This window comes from Nicotiana tomentosiformis, chromosome 3 (assembly GCF_000390325.3).
Source record: "Nicotiana tomentosiformis chromosome 3, ASM39032v3, whole genome shotgun sequence".
Lineage (NCBI taxonomy): Eukaryota > Viridiplantae > Streptophyta > Magnoliopsida > Solanales > Solanaceae > Nicotiana > Nicotiana tomentosiformis.
This window is the reverse complement of record NC_090814.1, coordinates 131,846,197-131,868,222: the sequence shown is the minus strand read 5'-3', so window position 1 is coordinate 131,868,222 and position 22,026 is coordinate 131,846,197. Positions and strand designations below refer to the sequence as shown.

Here is a 22,026-nt window from a genome sequence, read left to right as displayed (position 1 = left end):
GATCTTCGACTGGTATCGATTATGTACATCGGCCCAGGTTACCGCTGGGTATTCAATTAAATTCTGCTTTAGCTGTCGTGAGGCCACCGAACTCCAATCGTTCAAACCTTGAGTAAAAGCTTGAACAGTCCAATCGTCTGTGACTGGTAGTAGTTCCATGCATTCCATCGGGAACCGAAATACGAACTCCTTCAATATTTCGTTATCTTTCTGCTTTACCTTGAAGAGGTTCGACTTCCTAGTCGCAACCTTTATTGCTCCGGCGTGTGCCTTTACGAAAAAGTTTGCAAGCATGGCGAAGGAATCGATGGAATTAGGTGGCAGATTGTGTTACCATATCATTTCCCCCTTCGATAGAGTTTCTCCAAATTTCTTTTGTAAAACCGATTCGATCTCATCATCTTCTAAATCATTTCCTTTTATCGCACATGTATAGGAGGTGGCATGCTTATTTGGACCGGTGGTCCCATTGTACTTGGGGATTTCCGGCATGCGAAATTTCTTCGAAATGGGCTTCGGGGCCGCACTTGGGGGGAACGGGTTCTGCACAAACTTCTTCGAGTCCATACCCTTTAAAATTGGTGGCGCCCCCGATATTTGGTCAACCCGGGAGTTATATGTCTCTACTTTCTTGTCATTTGCCTCGATTTTATTTTCTCCCGTTTCAATTCGTTAAGTGAGCTGCTCGAGCATTTTCATAATGACGAGGTCAGTCCCCGATTCATTGGCATTCGACCTTTCCGACACTTGCTCAATCCTGTGGACGACTTCTGGTTCTACCCCACTCGGCGCTTTGTAGTTGCGCTATAACGGTTTGTTGAGCCTATAACATTTCAAATATCAATTGGAGGCTGACTCCACCATCTCCTCCGCCCTGCGTACCTCGACCACCAGATCGACCTTTCCTGCGTACGCTACCTTCGGGATCAGCGCCCAAATTTGTATTTAGGGCAATATGTGAACTGACGTCGATGGGGTTTGCAATTGGTACTCCCTCGAGATCAGCCTGAGGCACCTCGATTCCTAGGGCGGCTATATTGTCGTTCTCCCCGTGAAATCTGAAACCGTTGTCACCATGTGCGGGTGTTGTTTGTGAGTTTGACATGTTTTTTTTTCCTGAAAACAAAAATACTTACAAGAACAAGCGTAAAGTTGTGTGTGTTATTAAAATCAGTATTTAGCAATCACTATTATCCTTAGCCCCACGACGGGCGCCAAACTGTTTACCCTTAAAATTGGATAACAATTAAACTTATGTGGATTTAAGGATACGTGATTTCACTTAATACAAATTGAAATATATATAAATTAATGATAGAATTGTGCAATAAAGTAAATCAAACCAGTGTTTGAATAGAACTCAGCTCTTGAGTTGAAGTACCCTCGAACTGGTTGATTCAAGGACAATAAAAATACAATAAGCTGAAGAACAAGAGTATGAGCGAGATGCAAACAGGAAAAACGAGCAGGAAGAACCACAACATGTGATTCACATGATCGTTGGTGGGATCGATATTCCACAAGGGCCCGTTTTCAAACGCACTAAGGTATCGATCACCAGGGAAAAACGAACTCGAGACTATGTGCCAGAAGGCACTTTATCATTCAACGATGAGGAAGCAGAAGGGATCTCACAACCCCACAATGATGCATTGGTAATCTCTATCCTTATGAATAAAATTCAGGTTAAACGTGTTTTACTTGATCCAGGAAGCTCGGCCAATATTATTTGATCGAGGGTTGTGGAGCAAATCGGCCTACAAGATCAGATCGTGCCGGCAACACGAGTTCTCAATGGTTTCAACATGGTAAGTAAAACGACTAAAGGAGAAATCATTTTACCAGTAAATATAGCTGGGACTATCCAAGAAACCAAGTTCCATGTGATCGAAGGCGATATGAGATATAGTGCCCTGTTCGGAAGACCCTTGATTCACAATATGAGGGCAGTCCCTTCAACACTTCACCAAATGCTGAAGTTCCCAACACTGGATGGAATAAAAATAGTGTACGGGGAACAACACGCTGCCAAAGAGATGTTCGCAGTCGACGAAGTGTTACCGATATCGGCACTTTCGTCAACAAAAGGATCAGAGTCCAAAGGAAAACAAGAAGCTAAATAGCAACCACAGCTGCCAGCCTCGACTCAATCGGAGAAGCAGGGAACAGACGAGGACGATGACTATTGGATCCCTCGATCCTTCATAATCCCCGAGGATTCCGACGCCACCAAATCAACGGTCGAGGAGCTGGAGCAGGTCGTAATGATCGGGCATCTACCCGACCGAAAGGTATACGTGGGAACGGGGTTACCCCCGAGCTCAGGGAAAAACTCATTAAATTTTTTATCAATAATATGGATTTTTTTGCTTGGTCCCATTTAGATATGATAGAGATCCCACCGGAAATCGCTACACATCGACTGAGCTTGGACCCGAAGTTCTGCCCGGTAAAACAAAAGAGAAGACCCTAGTCCGAGGTAAAACATGCATTTATCAAGGACAAGGTAACCAAACTTCTCAAAATAGGATCCATTCGGGAGGTAAAGTATCCCGAATGGTTAGCAAACGTAGTCGTAGTTCCTAAAAAGGGAAATAAACTTAGGATGTGCGTAGATTATAAAGATTTAAACAAAGCATGTCCTAAAGACTCTTTTCCTCTGCCGAATATCGATCGTATGATCGATGCCACGGCCGGCCACGAGATCCTTAGTTTTCTCAATGCATACTCCGGGTACAATCAAATACAAATGAACCCGGAGGATCAGGAAAAGACTTCGTTCATCACTAAGTACGACACCTATTGTTATAATGTAATGCCGTTTGGACTAAAAAATGCTGGTGCCACCTATCAACGCTTAGTAAATCAAATGTTCGAAGAAACAATTGGTAAGTCAATGGAAGTTTATATTGACGATATGCTAGTTAAGTCCCTGCGAGCAGAGGACCATTTGACACATTTGCAGGAGACCTTTGATATACTAAGGAAATACAATATGAAACTCAAACCGGAGAAGTGTGCATTCGGGGTCGGTTCGGGAAAGTTCCTCGGCTTTATGGTATCAAATCGGGGTATCGAAATCAACCCCGATAATATCAAGGCGATCGAAGACATCACAGTCGTGGATAATGTTAAAGCCGTACAAAGATTAACGGGGCCCATAGCCGCTGTAGGCTAATTCATCTCAAAGTCTTCAGATAGAAGTCACAAGTACTTCTCACTGCTCAAAAAGAAGAACAACTTTGCATGGACCCCGGAATGCCAACAAGCATTGGAAGAGTTAAAGTGGTACCTCTCGAGCCCGCCACTGCTTCATACTCCGAAAGCAGACGAGCAACTCTATTTGTACTTAGCAATCTCGGAAATCGCAGTAAGTGGAGTCCTAGTTCGAGAAGAGTAAGGTACGCAATTTCCTATTTACTATGTTAGTCGAACTCTAGGCGAGGCCGAGACCCGATACCCACACTTAGAAAAATTGGCACTTGCCCTAATAAGCGCCTATAGGAAATTAAAATCATATTTTCAATGTCACCCAATTTGTGTGGTGACCACTTATCCTCTTCGCAATATTTTGCATAAGGCCGAACTCTGGGGCGATTGGCCAAATGGGCCGTCGAAATCAGCGGGTATGATATCGAGTATCAACCCCGAACGACCATCAAGTCTCAAATCTTAGCAGACTTCGTGGCCGACTTTACGCCAGCCCTCATACCTGAGGTCGAAAAAGAACTATTATTAAAATCGGGTACAACATCGGGGGTGTGGACTCTATTCACAGACGACGCTTCGAACGTGAGGGGATCCGGGCTAGGCATCATTTTGAAGTCACCCACAAGTAATACAATTAGACAGTCTATCAAAACTTTCAAGTTGACTAACAACGAGGCTGAGTATGAGGCCATGATTGCAAGTCTCGAGTTAGCTAAGAGTTTGGGAGCAGAGGCCATCGAAGCCAAATGTGACTCTTTACTTGTGGTAAACCAAGTTAACGGAACCTTCGAGGTTCGAGATGATCGAATGCAGAGATACTTGGATAAATTACAGGTGACACTACATCGGTTTCAAGAATGGACCCTATGACATGTACCTCGAGAGCAAAACAACGAAGCCGATGCCCTTGCAAATTTGGGGTCGCCGGTCGAAGACGACGAAATTAGCGCGGGGACTATCGTGCAACTTTCGTGGTCAGTGATCGAAGAAGGCCATGCCTAAATAAACTCCACAAGTCCAACCTGGGATTGGAGGAATAAATATATCGAGTACCTAAAGAATGGAAAACTTCCGTCGGATCCTAAGGAATCGAGGACTCTACGTACGAAGGCTGCACGATTCACATTGGCGAAGATGGAATATTATATAGAAGGATGTTCGATGGACCATTGGCAATATATTTGGGTCCTGGAGACACCGACTACGTCCTACCGAAAATTCACGAGGGAACTTGCGAAAATCATTCCGGTGCCGAATCATTGGTTCACAAAGTCATCGGAGCAGGATACTACTAGGCCAATATGGAAAAAGATACGAAGGAATTCGTTCGAAAGTGCGACAAGTGTCAAAGATATGCGCCGATGATCCACCAACTCGGAGAGCATCTCCATTCGGTCCTATCCCCATGGCCGTTCATGAAATGGGGAATGTGTATCGTCGACCCTCTACCATCGGCCCCAGGTAAAGCTAAATTCATTTTATTTATGACTGACTATTTCTCTAAATGGGTTGAAGCACAGGTCTTCGAAAAAGTCAGGGAAAAAGAAGTTATCGACTTCATCTGGGACCACATTATATGTCGATTCAGAATGCCTGCCGAGATCGTATGCGACAATGGAAAGCAATTCATCGTCAACAAAGTAACAAAGTTTCTTGAAGACCACAAAATCAAAAGGATCTTGTCAACGCCATATCACCCAGTAGGAACGGACATGCAGAATCAACGAACTAAACCATCATTCAAAATCTAAATAAAAGGTTTAACGACGCTAAGGGAAAATGGAGAGAAATATTGCCCGAGGTCCTTTGGGCGTATCGAACAACGTCAAAATCCAGTACGGGGTCAACACTGTTCTCTTTAGTATATGGCACCGAAGCTCTAATCCTGGTCGAAGTCAGGGAACCTAGCGTCAGGTTTCGATATGCAATGGAAGAATCGAATCACGAGGCTATGAATACAAGTCTCGAATTGCTAGATGAAAAACGTGACAGCGCCCTCGTTCGAATGGCCCCACAGAAGCAACATATCGAAAGGTACTGTCACGCCCCAAACTCAGGGAACGCGACCGGCGCTCAACCGAGAGAACCTGGCCGAGCAAGCCTATTAGACTTACTTCTACCCAAACTAATCCATGAATAAAGAGGAGATGTACTCCATTAATCAATCACTGAAAAAATTTTATTAACAACTTCTTTTTCATTCCCATTAGTAGCTTCATTCATAATTTCCAAAACATTACGAGTTTATAGGATTAATGAAAAACATAATTTCCAAATACCAATATTTCTAGTTTAATTCCCAAACAACCATAACCCACAACCTGTCTACGGAGCCTCTAAATACAATAGAAGAGTAATAATGGAAATACCGGCAACAAGGCCCCGGCTATACCTCAAAACACTGTACATGAGAAACAAAAGATACATGACCCCGAAATGAAGTGAGGCTCACCAAATCAGCTGAAAAGAGTGTACTGCTATCACTGATCAATGCCGCCTGCTGAAGAACCACCTGCATCCATTAAAGATGCAGCTCCCCCGGCAAAAGGGGCGTTAGTACTGTCGAATAACACTAGTATATATGGCTAAAAATCCTCTTTCAAAATAGAATGCCCATATAAGAAAAGGCAACACATAGGAACATCAAGTCACAACCAACAATATCCAAACGTCCAGTTAAAACATAATAATTTTCAAAATACAAACTTCATATATAATTTTGGTTGGGAGATCATTAGCACCGATATACCACCGTCTTTGTTAGCACGGAGTCCGATCACGCCCGATCGGCTAGGCCATCTCCCCACGAACAATGTGGTTTGACATGTGATGCGAAAGAAAGTTGTTACCAAGAGTAGTACCACCATATGCGCAATATGGCGTCTGATCTCCACTCGATCAGCTAGGCCGCCTTCCCACATATGCCGTGCGGGTTGACTTTTTCAATCCACAAGGTTCTGGTTTCATCCCAATTAAGGGGAATAATATCACAATCCACCCCTACACCAGCACATGTAGTTTCAGTTGTGGGCCTTATGACCCACCCTTCCTCGGTATTGCTAATGATGCTCCCAAAAATAGTTTTGATTTGATTTGCAAACTGAAATATCATAAATACAATTGTACTCACCTCAACATCTTTCACATTGTATGAATTCTCATTAGTATTTCCAGTCATTCACAACGATAATATTTCCTTGGCTCATTAGGCCATTCACAAGATTGTTTATTCCTGGCACAATGGCCGTATTTCATATTCCACACTTTCACCTCTTTCAATTTCAAAGATCACCATCAAGTATCAGCATATAGGATATTTTAAAAATTATATACTTCAAATCCATTTGAAATGGAAACTTCAAACACAAATGGTTTCTTCCCAAAGAATGAAGCATACCAACCAACAATAGAAATACACATGAAAAATCATAAACAGTCAATACACCATTTACTCTTGCAATACTCTCTCCCAGAAATGACAATGTACAATTTCAACACATGAGTATATAGAACTCGAATCACACTGGATATATTTATAAATCAAAGTATTAGTTAAAACAACCACTAATGGGCATGAATTTAGTACAAAAGCTTTTAGATAATTCTATCTTTCATTGAAACACGACTCAAAGCCATAACCTTTTAATACGTAATCCACATTTTGAAACTTACAGAAACATTATGGAATTCAATTCCAAGAGAGAAAGTTTAGCCAACATACCTCAATCGCGCTTCTTTAGACTCTACAATTATCCGGAACCCTTAGTAACCTCAATCGATTTTAGCAATATACAAATTGAACCCAAAATTAGAAAAACGTTCATGGTTCTAGTTCACTTTTTATTTTTCCCACACTCTTTATAACATGCATGCAAGATGAACCACCTTCATACCCATGAAGTATCACACTAATACCCCATTATAACTATGTTTGAAATTAAGAGCTGGGGTGATGAAGCCTTATCTTTTAGGGTGAAGAATTTTGGTGCTCTACTTGAATATTTCCAAGGCTCTGAGTGATGGTTGAAGATCAATTGATGAAAATTAGGCCCTCCCTCTAGAACCCCCTCTCTCTCTCACACACTAGAAATATCAGAAATGAGCTTCAAAATAGACTAAAGGGGTATTTTAACGGAATGGGGGTCGGGTTTTAAATTAAGAAAATGGGTGCCCCGACACAGGTCTGCGGTCGCATATGCGACCGCATAATGGTTATGCGGTCCGTAAAGTGACCGCAGAAATGGCCCTCAGGGGCCTGAACTTTCGGCCCAGGTATGCAACCAGTATGTGATCCGCATACTTGTTCTGCGGTCGTATAATGCACCGCAGAACTCCCTCCGCAAAAACCCAAGATGGATTATGCGACCGATATGTGGTCCGCATATCGATTATACGGTCGCATAATCGACCGCAAAACGGACCTCAAGTTGGCCAAACTTACTGCTTCACTCTGCGGCCATTATGCGGTCCGTAGAGTGATTATGCGACCGCATAAACGCGCTTTTCCGCCACGTAAGCCTACTCCGGCACCACAAAACCTTGATTTCATTTGCGTAAATTACGGGACTTTACACTGAAATACTTCATAATTTTCTGGGGTGTTACAAGTACTACAACCGAAGAGCCAATTTTTGACATTTTAGAACCGCGGAGTTAGTACTGAGAAAGGCCACCCTCAATACTCGAGACCCAAACGAAGGAAAACTCGGCCCAAATTGGGAGGGACCATATCAGATCCTCGATATCGTCGGAAAAGGATCTTACAAACTTGGCACGATGAACGCCGAACAATTGTCAAATAATTGGAACGTATCACTCCTCAAACGATATTATTGCTAAGGTATGACCTTCTCCGTTTTTATTAAAATTTTATGCTAACCAATTACAGGCGTTTTATGAGAGACATTAGAGCATCCTTCAACATAAAGCCCTTAGGTCTGAAAGCACGCGTTGCACTCTTTTTTCTTCAACCGATTTTTGTCCCAAATGGGTTTTTCCGGCAAGGTTTTTAACGAGGCAACCATTGTTCGTGCTAACTTAGAACAATTCAACAGTATCCGGGGTTCCTTTACAATCAACCTCGAATTCTGGGGGGCATCACCCTTGGATAGCTACAAGAAAAATACTTTGTGTCAATAGGGTCTCGTTAGGTAAATTTTGTAGAGGACCAAACAGTCAAATGAACCATGTCCATGTAGATTACTCGAGCCCTAAAATGGAAAAACATGTACGCATGTATAATCTATTGGAAGAAGTATTTTTTTTCCTTACAAGATGCTCCATGATTTAGAAATATTTATACTTTACAATTTCATACATGATCTATGGTGGAAACTGGCTCAAGGGCCGATCACAACTGAAGTTCAAGCAATTTACCCGATACTCGGGGATTGTCGCCAAAATAATCGACACAATCAATTCACTAAACCTCGAGATCGTAAGACTTTAAAAGGGCAATCCTCAATTTTATGGGCCACGGCCACCCCACTCGGGGACTGATACTTTGAACAAGTTCGAAGTATAACAAGGGAATAAGCCCAAAAGGTGAATCCCAAGTTAAAGGCTACGGCCAAATCAATACGGTTCGGAGACGTCCGATTTCCGTTATTAAACAGGCCTTCGAATATTTTCACAAACCGGCTAAAAAAGGCTACCCTCAACTAAATTTCTAAGGGTCTCGATAAAATTGACCCTCGAAAACCTTAATGGATACAAAAGCGTTCGAACTCTCGAACTAATCCTTTATTTTATGCTAAGGCATTACGAAACAAAGGGTCTCGATAATATCGACCCTTGAAAATCCTAATGGGTACGGAACCGTTCGAATTCTCGAGAAAATATTTATTTTATGTTAAGGCACGACATAATTTATATGATTAAACAATAAACTTTTCAAGCCGAAAAGGGGAGAAAGCCATTCTTTTTGCCATGACCATATCGGCTTAACTCAAGAGCCTAAATTGCCAGTTTATTTTTTAGTTCAAAGAAATCATCCTCACTCAATTAAAACCTAAGGGTCACCCTATTCCGAGTTCGATCAAGTACTCACTCGATTATAAAAACTACACTAGTTCGGTTTCGATCAAAATGCCTAAGCCTCGAACTTATGAACAAAACTTTCACAAGGCATAAAAGAAATAACGACAAGTCAGAAAGGAAAGAGAACTTTATATGTATGAATATTTACAAGGTCCGATCAGGATCCTATACAAAAGATCAAAAGTGAAAAATCCTAAGGTTCCTGATCACCTCCGGGGGCAGCTTCTTCTACATCGATGTCTTCCCCATTCTCGGACCCGCTCTTGCTGCCTTCATCATCATCATCATCGGAAGTGGCCAGCGCTCTAGCTTCGGCTTCATGCTCTCTAGCCTCTGCTATCTCGTTGGTAAGATCGAAACCTCGAGCGTGAATCTCCTCGAGGGTTTTCCTTCGAGATTGGCATTTGGTAAGTTCAACAATCCAATATGCTTGAGTTTGAGCGGTCTCGGATGCCTCACTCGCTTGGACTTCAGCATCGGCCTGATAGACGGCTACGATCGCATCCGCCTCGGCCTTTGCATTTTCGGCTTCAGATTTGGCCTTGGCAAGTTCAGAAGCCAACCTAGCCTCGAACGCCTCTATTTTCCTTGCTTGAGTCGAGCTCTTCTCCTTCATGCCTTGAAGTTGACTTTCGACCGATGATAATTGGGCTCGAGCAACCTCTTTTTCTGAAGCAAAGCAGTCCATACCTTCTTTCCACCCCAAAGACTCCGCCTTTATCGTGTTGACCTCCTCACGGAACTGCTCGATACTCTCGATCTTCTGCTGCAGCTGTGAGACTGAAATGTTAGCCACTGTTCCCGAATCGATCCCGTGAGATTTTAAGATTTTCATAACCTACTCGATCAAGTCTGTCTGATCTTGGTGAGCCTTGGCCAACTCGGCTCGAAGATCTTTGATCTCTTCCTTTTTCTGTCCACTAAGAAGTTTGAGGGCATTTCTCTCCTCCGAAAGCCCTCGGAAGTCAGCCTCACATCAGTTCAGCTCTGCCCGAGACTTGGAAAACGCCTCCTGATGAAGAGTTAAAGCCTATATGAAAAAGAGAAAAAACAAATAGGCAGAAAATGGAAGAATATGACATCAACAAAGGGAGTCAAGACTTACCCGATTCAGGGCACGTTGAGCCTCGAAGAAAAGACCCGATGCATCACTCAGGCCGGCAGCATCCTCGATACCTTTAAACAAATCACGGAAGGGGTCCTCTCCCTCATGAGCTCTGTCTACCTCGAGGGTCCCCAAAGCTCGGGCTTCCTGAATCGCCCCTTCGGAAAAAGCAGGGAGAGTAGGCGAGTCTCCGATTACTATTGCCCCAAATGAGTCACTTGGGGCGTTCTCCTCAGTTCGAAGAGCTTCAAAGCTGGTCCCTTCAGATATACCCACCATTTGTTCACTTCTGTGGGAGGCATCCTCGATCTCCAACGACTCGGGGACTTTGCCCAAGTCCTTCTTCGATACCCCCTCAGTTCGAGGCGGAGCCTCTTCAACCACCATCGATTTAGCTGTCTTTGGGGCATTGATGGTTTTCTTCACTCGGGCCACCAGTATGAAGTCATCGTTTTCTTCCTCTTCGTCTTCATCCCTTAGACGCCAAATAGATTCTTCAGTCAGAGGGATGGTGTTATTCGTTGGCTTACGATTCGTCCTTGTCTTAAGTTTTGGGGTCCTCGGAAGCCGAGGCCCTTTTTCTCTTGTTATCCTTCGCCGATTTTGGAACTAGGGCCGAAGTCTCTTCCTCACCAAATGGGGGCCTCATGACCGCATCTTTGCCCAGGCCTACACGCAAGAAAAATTGATTAAGTATAAGAAAGACATTTTGATCAAATCATCAAAGACATGGGAAATGGGCTTACCATGAGTTTTGTCCTCCCATCGGCCCTTTGATAAATCGCTCCATGAGCGCTCAATGTACGTAGAAGTTGAAGCCAGGTCCCGAACCCAGATCTTGAGGTTAGAAATCGCATCGGGCATCCAAGCGACCGCTACGTAAAAGGATATCGATAAGAAGAAGCAAAAGGCCAAAACAATAAATACGAACTAACAGTGGGATTATACTTATGCTTCATATTCCATTTCTTAGGAAATGACATCTTCTCGGCCGGGATTAGGTCGGAAGTCCTCACTTGAACGAACCGACCCATCCAGCCTCGATCCTTGTCCTTGTCTATGCTCGAGAATAGCACTTTAGTGGCCCGACGTTGGAGTTTTATTAACCTGCCTCGATAGAGGCGGGGGCTGTATAACCTGATGAGGTGGTCGAGAGTGAAAGACATCCCCTCGATTTTGCTCACGAAGAATCGAGGGGATGGATTTGCCAAAAAGAATGATGGATTTGGCCTAGGGTTATTTGGTACTGACGACAAAAATCAACGACGACAGGGTCGAGGGGCCCCGGCGTGAAAGGGTAAGTGTAAACACTTAAAAACCCTTCTACATGGGTGGCAATGTCTTCTTCCGGGGTCGGGATCACCACTTCTTTGCCTTTTCAATTGCAGTATTTCCTTACCTGCTTAAGGTACCCTTCAGTTATCGAGCATATGTACCTCGACACTGGCTCGCATCGACCAGGAATCGATGATGCTTTATCAGTTTTGAAGTCAGAAGTGATAACACACACCCCGGGAACATACTCTTCAGGTCGTGGCTCCACCGATGTTTTGTCGCCGGCCGGCCGCGATGAAGAAGCGTTTTCCTTTTGAGGAACATTCTTTGATGTTTTTGCCATTTTTGTATAGATTTGAAGTTAAAAATAGATGTAGATGATAATATTCGGTGTTTTGAGAAGATGGTAGCAATAAAAATCGTGAATTTGCAGATGAAGAAGTTAGAAGATATAAAAAGCTTTAGAGATTAAGAATCTAAAAGTAAAAGTTCGAAATGGTGGAGATGGGCTATTTATAAATTTCACAACGACGGTTTAATATTGGCCGTGACCGACCATCGACTGACACGCATTTAATGCCTAGGAAACTGTACAGACGGGACATTTTAATCACTTCTGTCGCTTACGTCACACGGATGACGTCATGACAGGTCGAGGTAGAAAATCGAAGGCTCAATTCGTTTTCTTGTCATTACACTAAAAAAAAAACGAGGGGACTATCTGTATACGGTTAAAACCGGGCCCACCCAATTTTACTGTTTGACCGAGACCGGGAGTTTGCATCGAAGGACGACTCCGAAGTGGATCGGATCGAGGCACGAAGACAAGGTACCGAGATCGAGATTTGAGGCACTTGCCAAGTTCGAGGCCGACAACAATCGAGACCAAACGAGATAGGCATCGAGAATACCGAAGATAGCGTAATAACAGAAAAGCGAGATATCCGTGACTGGTCGAAGATCATGGCGAAAATCTCGGAACAAATCGAATCAAGAATGGTTGTTTAGTTAATCATGGGATTTCCTTGTGTAATTAGAATTGTACCATATATAGAATTCATCTACTATATAAAGGGGGTTCCTTACCATTTGTAGGAACGACTGAGACAAAAAGCAATATAATTTTCTTTCTCACTCACACTCTTGTTCTTCAGCTTATTGTATTTTTATTGTCCTTGCATCAACCAGTTCGAGGGTACTCCAACTCAAGGGCTGAGTTCTATTCAAACACTGGTTTGATTTACTTTATTGTACAATTCTATCGTTAATTTTTATATATTTCAATTGATATTAAGTAAAATTACGTATCCTTAAATCTACATTATAAGTTTAATTGTTATCCAATTTTAAGGGTAAACAACGTCCTTTACCATATTGTTTTGAGTTAGATGGCCATAATGCACTTCTGTTGCGCTTGCGGCTCGACTGGTAGGTGAGCTACGATGAAAGTACTAAATAAACCTTCTCCCATCTTTTTTGAATAGAAAATATAGGTTCTAAAAAAATGTCTTTTACCATTGTAAGGAAATTAGGACTTTCTTGTTACATTGTGATTAAAAAATATAACTAATTCAATCATTGACTATGCATTTTTAATATTTGAGCTTGGGCTCGGGCTCACCACGGGCCTATCCCTAACTAGTTTAGTTAGGAGTAAGAAAGATAATAATTTAGGAGTAACAATTGAAAGAAACATTTTTAGAGAACACAAAAATTTGTTAGCATAATGCCGCCGAAGATAGTAAACGTTCGGTATTCGTCAATCGTTTCCAATTTTCTGTAGCTGCAAAGACTACTCCAAGAAACTCTTCATCATGTGCTCCTCCCTATATTCATCTCTTCTGTAACACTTTATTTCTGCGGACATGGCGGGCACGTGCGGAGGAGGAGCCCTGATGCTCCGATGAGTGATGAGGAGGTGTGAGAAGGATTTTACTGAACAGTTTATTTCCTTAATTTGCATTTCTTTCACTTTTCTCCACCAGTGAATCAGTGTAGTTTTTTATGGAAAGAATAATTAGTGTAGTCCTGCTTTAAAATTTACTGTAGGCAACGCCCAATTAGTTAAGAGATAAGAAAATGGTTATTCAAGTGTACTTATTTCCTCTGAGAGTTACAAGAAAAAATCAGTTTCGCGGTTACAGGAATGAACTCAAAGTCGTGCTCTAATGCTGATAGCTTTCATTATTACAAAAACCTTGCTTCTCTAAAGCTTAGCCTGTATGGTTTCTGCAAATTAGAATTTGACAGAAACTTTATGCTAAGAGTTCTTGAATCAGACACCAATCTTTAACAGTAGTTTATGCACTATCCCTGAGTGAGAGCTAGAGTCATCAGCCAATTATTCGCTACAAATTTCATGACTATGAATGGTGCCTCTCTCTTCCTCCTTTACACTTATGCTTTTTTCCAAATGACAGGGTATGACAACGTACCCATATAATTACCAGAAAAAAGCCTTAGCTATAAATATTGGCATCAGATAGTCACTAAATGTATATCACACTAATAATGTGTATATCAAAATGTATATCACAATTATTTTCCTTTTTTATGTATATCAAAATTTTATTTTCTTTCTTTGTATATTTAAAATATAAAATTAAAAATATAATTATGTATAATTCATTATTGTCTCTATATTATGTGTATAAGAAAAAAATAATTACATTACTCGTCTATCACAATGTATAACACATCAAATAATATGTATATCAAAACGTATATCACAATTTTATTTTATTTTTTAATTTGTGTATATCGAAATGTATATCAAAAATTTATTTTTGTTCTTTGTATATCTCAATATATAATACATAATTTTTAGTAGATATACATAATTTCATAAGGTAGAGATTTATTAATATACAAGATGAGAACTAAGATTATATTTCTAATTAAAAAAAGAAAGAAAAAAGAACCTAAAGTGGGAACCAAACCATTTTGGTATACAAATCTTTATCATAACCAAACACATTGTGTGCATCTACGCCGAGTGAATCGTCGTCCATTTCAATAACATGATGAATTGCCCTCATGTATTTCTCTTAAGTTTGAGAAGGATCCGAAAATTCCTCAAAAACCTAAGAATCTCGTAGCGTTCACATCTTGTAGGTTGCTCTTCTTCGGTTGCGCGCTGTTTACCCTCGAAATCGGATAACAATTAAATTTGTAGATGATTTTAAGGATACGTGGATTAATTTGACCCAAAGCGATGGATTAAGTAAAATTGAACAAACAAAGATAAGATTCATTCAAACCACACAAGGAGGATAGTTTAAGCCTTAGCGAAACTTTCGCCCTCGATACGGGCTCGCTATGGCCAGCACTAACGAACAAGAAAAAGAGCTAATAACAGAGAAAATAATAATATATTGCTTTGGAATGCGTGTTACAATGTTTTTAATGAATTATCAGATCCCCTTTATATAGTAGGGAAATTCTACTCTAGGTACAACTCTATAAAAGGTAAAAATCTTCTGATTAACTAATAGCCGGTTCTTCACCAATACATGCAGTGATCCATGTCGTGATATCCGGTCGGTCACGGATATTACGGTTGTAACGATCCGGTCGGTCGTTTTGAGAACTTAAGTCTCAATCGGCGGCATAAGGCCCTGAGCAGCTTCATATTATGTGTATTGACTTGCGTGCGTGGTTGAATTCGATTACCGGTTGTTTCGGAGTGATTTGGGACACTTAGTCCCTAAAACGGAAGCTTAAGTCTTAGGATTTTGACAGTAATCGGAACTATGTGAAGACGACTCCGGAATGGAATTCTGTCGGTTCTATTAGCTCCGTTGGGTGATTTTGGACTCAGGAGCGTGTCCGGACTGTAAATCCGAGGTCTGTAGCTGATTTAGACATCATACTTCTGTTATTCATGTACTTATATCTGTTCAGTTTATTAGACTAGTGGGTATCTTGACTGTTCCCCGTCACTACTCTACCGAGATAGTCTTGATACTTACTGGGCACCACTGTGGTGTGCTCATGCTACTCTTCTGCATATTTTTGTGCAGATCCAGGTACTTGTTCGTTAGCTAGCTGTGTAGACTGTTGCTGTGGAGACTCAAGGTAAACCTGCTGCTAGAAGAGAAGTGCTCCTAATAGCCCCGTAGCCTCTCAAATATAAGTACAGACGTCCTCGTGCCGATCCACAAGACTCTACAAGACTTGCTCATGACTCATGAGACCTAAGTGAACCTAACGCTCTGATACCAAGTTGTCACGACCCAAAATCCACGATAGGTCATAATGGCGCCTAACGCCGCCGTCAGGTAAGCCAATAGTGATTGCTCAATTTAATTACTCATTTTATTTCTTTGAAATCATAATTTCCATTACTTAAATAGTATAAAATGGAAGATACAGGGGTAAAATATTAATAACTACATGATCTACATTAACCAACAACAGTAGGAACCCCCCAAATCCGGTGTCACAAGTGCATGAGCATCAACTAGGAAATATAATAAAATACAATGTCTGTCTAGAATACAAATTAGATAGAAAAATATAAATAACTCTGATGGAGACTCTATAGGCTGTGGAGCATAACATGAAATGCAGTTCACGGTAAAGTCCCAACAATAGACACGCCATTGCCCCTAAAAGACCATCAGACATATATGTACCTGCACATAAAGTGCAGCAAGTGTAGCATGAGTACGTAAATCAATACGTACCTAGTAAGTATCTAGACTAACCCTAGAGAAGTAGTGACGAGGGGTCGACATCGACACTTACTAGTGATTCAATAACACAGATACAGTAGAAGTAAACAGATGTGGGTCAGAGTAAATAATCGAAATAACAAGTATAATACGTAGTACAATCCTCCTCTCAGTAATAGCTGAACTCTCAGCTAGTAGTTACCTCCTCAATCAGAGTATATATATAATGGACCTTACCAGAAAGATCGTCACAGTTCAATCAGGAAAAGCTCACAGATATGATGGCTTCTTGCCAATTATTATGCACGATTTCATAAGAGTATTTTATGAAAAGGCCAAGGTGTATGGCCCGATCCATCATAACATTGCCGAACCATAGATACATCTATTATATTGCCGAGGCTAACAACCCACTCCCATGAGAGTGTGATGCATAATCCTATAGAGGCGTACGACCCGATCCATCAAAGTGTTTGCGCTGCCGAGGGTCGAATGGCACGAACCATAGATGTATCTATTTTGCCGAGGCGTACGACCCGATCCCATTAGAATAACAAGCTTTGATGGGTCCTTGAATCCACTCACGAATAGACGTGTGAGTTATAAATTTTTAAGGGAAACCTTTCGATGAGAACGCATAACTCGGGAGAAGTTGGTAAGAGGAGCACAATTATTTTGCGGCTAATCATGAAGACCATCGAATCTCTACAATATCAAGTCTATCACTCTACACAAGTCTAGTCTCAAGTCGTATCGTAAAATAAAGAATTTTATAGGCAAGAGACAACTCAATTAGTATCGCTATAGCATGGTGTGAACCTAAGTCTACCCGGACACAACATGAATCTAGCTACGCACGGACTCTCGTCACCTTGTGAGTACGTAGCCCTACGCAATAAGTAACACATAACAAATACATTACCTCGGGGTAGTTTCCCCCTCATAGAGTTAGACGGGAGACCTACCTCACTCCGAAGTTCCAAAACCGACTCCAGGGCCTCTCCAACATCTCAAACCCATGCCAGTCGATCCAAAACTATTCAAACAACGCGCAAACCAGTCAAAATATACTCTAATACCCAAAATTAATCAATTTAAACAATTCCCAACTCCGCTTGAAAAGTCTATAAAAATCAACCCCCGGGCCCACATGCCCGAATTTTAAAATTTTTCGAAGATAAACTTTAACCATAATACCACAAACTAAAATACATAACCTATTCCAAATTCCATGTCCAATTTCGTGGTCAAATTTCAAAACAATACCAAATTCTAGGTTTTCTATGAACCCCCCCCCCCCCCCTCCCCCAATAATTTCTATTAATTTCCATATTTAAATCCCTATACAACCCATGTATTTAACTCATAATAGGTGGAAATCACTTACAAGTTGAGTTTGGATCTGAAGTTCCAACCGTCAAGAATAAGAGAAGGCCACAGTCCAAGATAAAAAATACGTTTATCAAGGATGAGGCATCCAAACTTCTAAAAATAGGTTCCATTCGGGAAGTTAAACACCCGGATTGGTTAGCTAAGTTCCAAGTTTTTGCACTTAGCTTTCAAAATCACACATTCTTTTGACAAATGTTCCTTTTTATTATTCACATCCTCGGATTCATCAATTAGTTCTAGCAGTAACTCAGATAATCTTTATTTAGACAAAAATTTAATCTTGTCTTTGAGATGGATGGAGGACACTTACCTCAGTTTCATCATCATATTCTCCAATGGCCATTAGTGCTTATTCATCATCATCAGAGCTTTCATCTAAGCTTTCTCCCCAAGCAGTAACCATAGCCTTGGTTGATCCTTTGTAGCCTTTCTTGGGTTGAACCTATTACTTCTTCATGTTCCTTCGTTCAGCTCTTTCTTTCTTCCATTCAATTTCCCACAAAGGACAATTTTTGATCATGTGATCAGTCTTTCCACACTTCTAGCAGCCATCATTGGTTTGCTTCTCCAGAGCTCTTGCCTTGCTGTAGCTTCCACTTCTTGAAGAACCCTTTCCATTACTTAGGTACTTCTTGAAGTCTTTGGTGATGTTTGCCATTTCATTATCTTCCAGATCAGAACCTTCAGTGATTCCGAGTGTAAAACTCCTTTCCTTCTTAGGTACATCCATTTCATGGTTTGTCTCCTAAGTTCATAGGCAGTGAGATTTCCAATCAAGTCATCTAGTGGGAGAGTGGAAATATTCTTTGATTCCTAAATGGCAGTGATTTTGCTTTCCCAAGTTATTGGCAAGACCCTAGTAAGTATCTTCTCAACTCTTTCTTCTTCAGGGACAATCCTTCCAAGAGATTTTAGTTCATTTGTCAATGTAGTGAACCTTGTGTACATCTCCTGAATGGTTTCTCCATCCTTCATAGCAAAGTTCTCATACTGAGAGCACAATAGAGTTTCTCTGGATTTCAATTGTTCCTTCATGGGCCACTTGCAGTGTGTCCCAAATTTGCCTAGTAGTAGAACAACCTTGGATTCTGCTGTACTCATCTGGACCAAGTCTATAAACAAGCCACTTCTTGGCTTTAGCATTCTTTTCCACTTCTTCAGATCTTCAGCATTGTAATAAGCTCTTGTATTTGGTACATCTACTCCTTCAACATTATTTTTCAAAGTAACCAGTGGACCATCAGTAACAATGTCCCATAGCTCATAGTCCTCTCCCTGTATATGATCTCTCATTCTTGACTTCCACCAAGAGTAGTACTGGCCATTAAAGAGTGGTGGCCTAGAAGTAGATTGCCCTTCCCAATTTTCAGGTGGTGCACTCATCTTGATCTTCTCTTAAGGTTTTAGCATCTTCAAGGATAACCTACACTGATACCAATTGATATTTTATACTTCAATATCACACAAGAGGGGGGTGATTTATGTGGTGTCCAATTTTTTGCGTGCACAGATTATAAAAGGACCTTGTTCTTCTATGTGTTCTTTATACTACAGTTGCGAAATAATAAGTACAGAACGTAAAGAACAAAAGGAGTTTTACCTGGAAAACACCCGGCTCAAAAGGTGAAAAAACCACGACCTACTACCCAGTAAGATCTTTTCCAACACTTCACTAAATCATTGAGCCAAAATTGGCATTTACAAAACTCTTGTAAACCTAAAGATTACCTCTAATCCTTTGTGGCAACCAGTCTCAGGCTGTTGTGACAACTTCAAGTTAGCTCTAACTTGAATACTACAACTCAAAGTACCTAGTACAAATACTTCTAGATAAAGCTGAAAGGTACAACTCAAAAGCCCTACTACAATAAAACTAGAATAAAAGACAGACACTTGGAACTGGTTCTTCTATCTGGTTCATGTAGCTTCAGGTTCGCACACTTGAATCACACAGTATTGCTTGCAAAATACCTTGGTATTTTGCTCTCAATTCTTATTTAACTTCAGCATTTGTGCGTCACCTGCAAAAGAGAACAAAATTGATATATATATATATATATATATATATATATATATATATATATATATATATATATATATATATATAGAGAGAGAGAGAGAGAGAGAGAGAGAGAGAGAGGGTTAGTAGAATAAGAATCAACTAGAGTTCTAATGCTATACTCTTCCTTGGTGGAAGAGTTCTAGTTATCTTCAACTTCTAACTCCTTCCTTATCTAGGACAGAATTTTCTTCGAGTAAGGAGTCCTATACTTTATCATTTATGCAACCTTTTTGTTTAGGAGATATTACATTTAACCACTTAGGCTTATCCCCTTCACGTACATGCCTTGTGCTTGAATCTGACCGTGCCTTGTGTATATTGTTTATGGACTTGGTTCTTGCATGTGTTTCTTTTGTGAATCATCAAAACTTACTTATGCCAACAAATTCTCCCTTTTTTGAGGATGACACACTTTGTGCTTTTCATAAGAATGCAACCTGTTTCATCTCAGTTCAACAACAACACAATGTTAGAGCACTTTCCATTTTAAAGTCACAAATCATCAAGGACCAGGTTCATTAGGTTATAAACATCACAGTCCAAATCATAAAGCACAAATCATCAAGGACCGGGTTCATTAGGTTATAAACATCACAGTCCAAAGTATAAAGCACAACCTATCTTCCCCCAATTGGCATCATCAAAAAGTTGCATAATTATGTTAGATAACTAGATTTTATCAGATCTTACTCATGGCCATTTAGGCTTCTTCAAATGTAATCATGGAGTCAAGTGTCACTTAACAATCTAAGGATATTAGCCATCTAATAAACACCAACAAACGATTAGAGAAAAATTAGTTGATTATCATTGATAAAAATCATCCACAAAGCATAGAAGGAAATAAAAGTACTGCACCATGAGCAAAAAGACACAATAAAACATCCCATTTAGGTCACTGGTTTTCTAACTAGGCTAGGAAGGGTTTAGGGCTGGGAATGACCAGGTTCTTGGGTTCTGGCCTAAAGCAGTTTCAATATGTCATGAAGAATGCCTTCATTATTATCCTTTTTCTTTGCAAGCTCAGTCCTGAGAGCATCCCTCTCAGATTCTACTTCTGCCAGCCTTTTCTTCAGCCTCTCAATCTTTGCATCCTTAGCCCCACTCTCCTTCACCAAGGCTCTCACTTTGTTGTTCACATGTACCCTCTTGGATAAACCAGGTTCTTTGGGAGCAGTATGGGCTTCATAATCACATGCAGTCAAGGTTTTGGCCCCAATGTGATCTTTGCTTTTGCTAACATCCCATTTATTAAGGGGAACCTTGAAGTGAGCAAGCACACCAGTGAGAATGAATCCATAGGGTATGGCGTGAGTTTTGGTGCCAGTTAGAACCCTATCAAGGAGCTGGATGATAAACCCTGCCAATTGATCTGCCTCCCACTATCCCGGTACTCCATAAGGACTAGGTCCATGAAGATGGCGATGTGCCTTCTTTCCTGCATGGGCAACACAACTTTGTTGACAAATTCAAAGAGCAACTTGTGGGCATGCTTCATTTCACTTTTGTACATAGCCTTGGGTTGTAGCTCTAGCTCATTATCAACAAATTTCCTTGTAATGGCTAGGGAGGTAGGTAGATTTTCTAGGGTTGGCCATTTTAGCTTTTTGTAATAATTGTACCCTTCAGCAAGTACCCCTAGAATCTCTCCCAGTTCCTCGTCGTCAAAGCTCACAGTCACCCCTTTTACTACACTTGTGACCTTGCCATTCTTGACTTCACAGTTAGCCATGAACTCCATAATCTTAGCTCTGGCTAGTCTTCCTTCCATATGAAGGGCCATGTCCTTCCAGCCCTGAAGTTCTAGCATCTCCAACAACATCACCATTCCTTCCTCCTCCAAGTCCCTGAGGAATCTATCCTTTAAAAGGTTCTTTTGCCAAACTTCACCATCTTGTCTTGTTCCTCATCTTTCTATTCTTTGCCTTTGGAGTCACAACCTCTACCTTGTCTTCATCATGAAGAACCAGGTCCATCTCCTCAATCTCAATTGCCTCAACAGGCTCACTCACTTTCTTCTTTCCTTTTGCAACAACTTTTGTTTTACTCTCTTCTAAGGCTCTTTCAAGTTCAGCCTCACTCTCCTTCTTCTGAATCCTTGTAACTCTTCCTCTTGTAGTAGGAGTCTCTACAAGGATAGAATAGGTAGTTCTTTCTCTTCTTGTAAGCCCTAGCAGTTCCAGTGATTTTAACTCCTGAACTTTTCTTCTTATTTGGATTGTAGCTGTCAGACACTCGTTTCAGTAAATCTTTGAGGGGTTCCTGCA

At 41.0% G+C, this 22,026-nt stretch overlaps 1 protein-coding gene across 1 annotated transcript; it reads right to left on the bottom strand.

Moving 5' to 3' along the window:
- Window positions 1–9,442: 9,442 nt before the first annotated feature.
- On the bottom strand, window positions 9,443–10,084 carry LOC138908518 (uncharacterized). The gene has a single exon (XM_070199189.1). The coding sequence runs from the start codon at window positions 10,082–10,084 to the stop codon at window positions 9,443–9,445; it is 642 nt and encodes a 213-aa protein (XP_070055290.1).
- Window positions 10,085–22,026: the final 11,942 nt, after the last annotated feature.

Bases quoted from the DNA above. Each gene is read 5' to 3' on its own strand.
- LOC138908518 (XM_070199189.1), bottom strand. From the start codon at position 10,084: ATGAAAATCTTAAAATCTCACGGGATCGATTCGGGAACAGTGGCTAAC.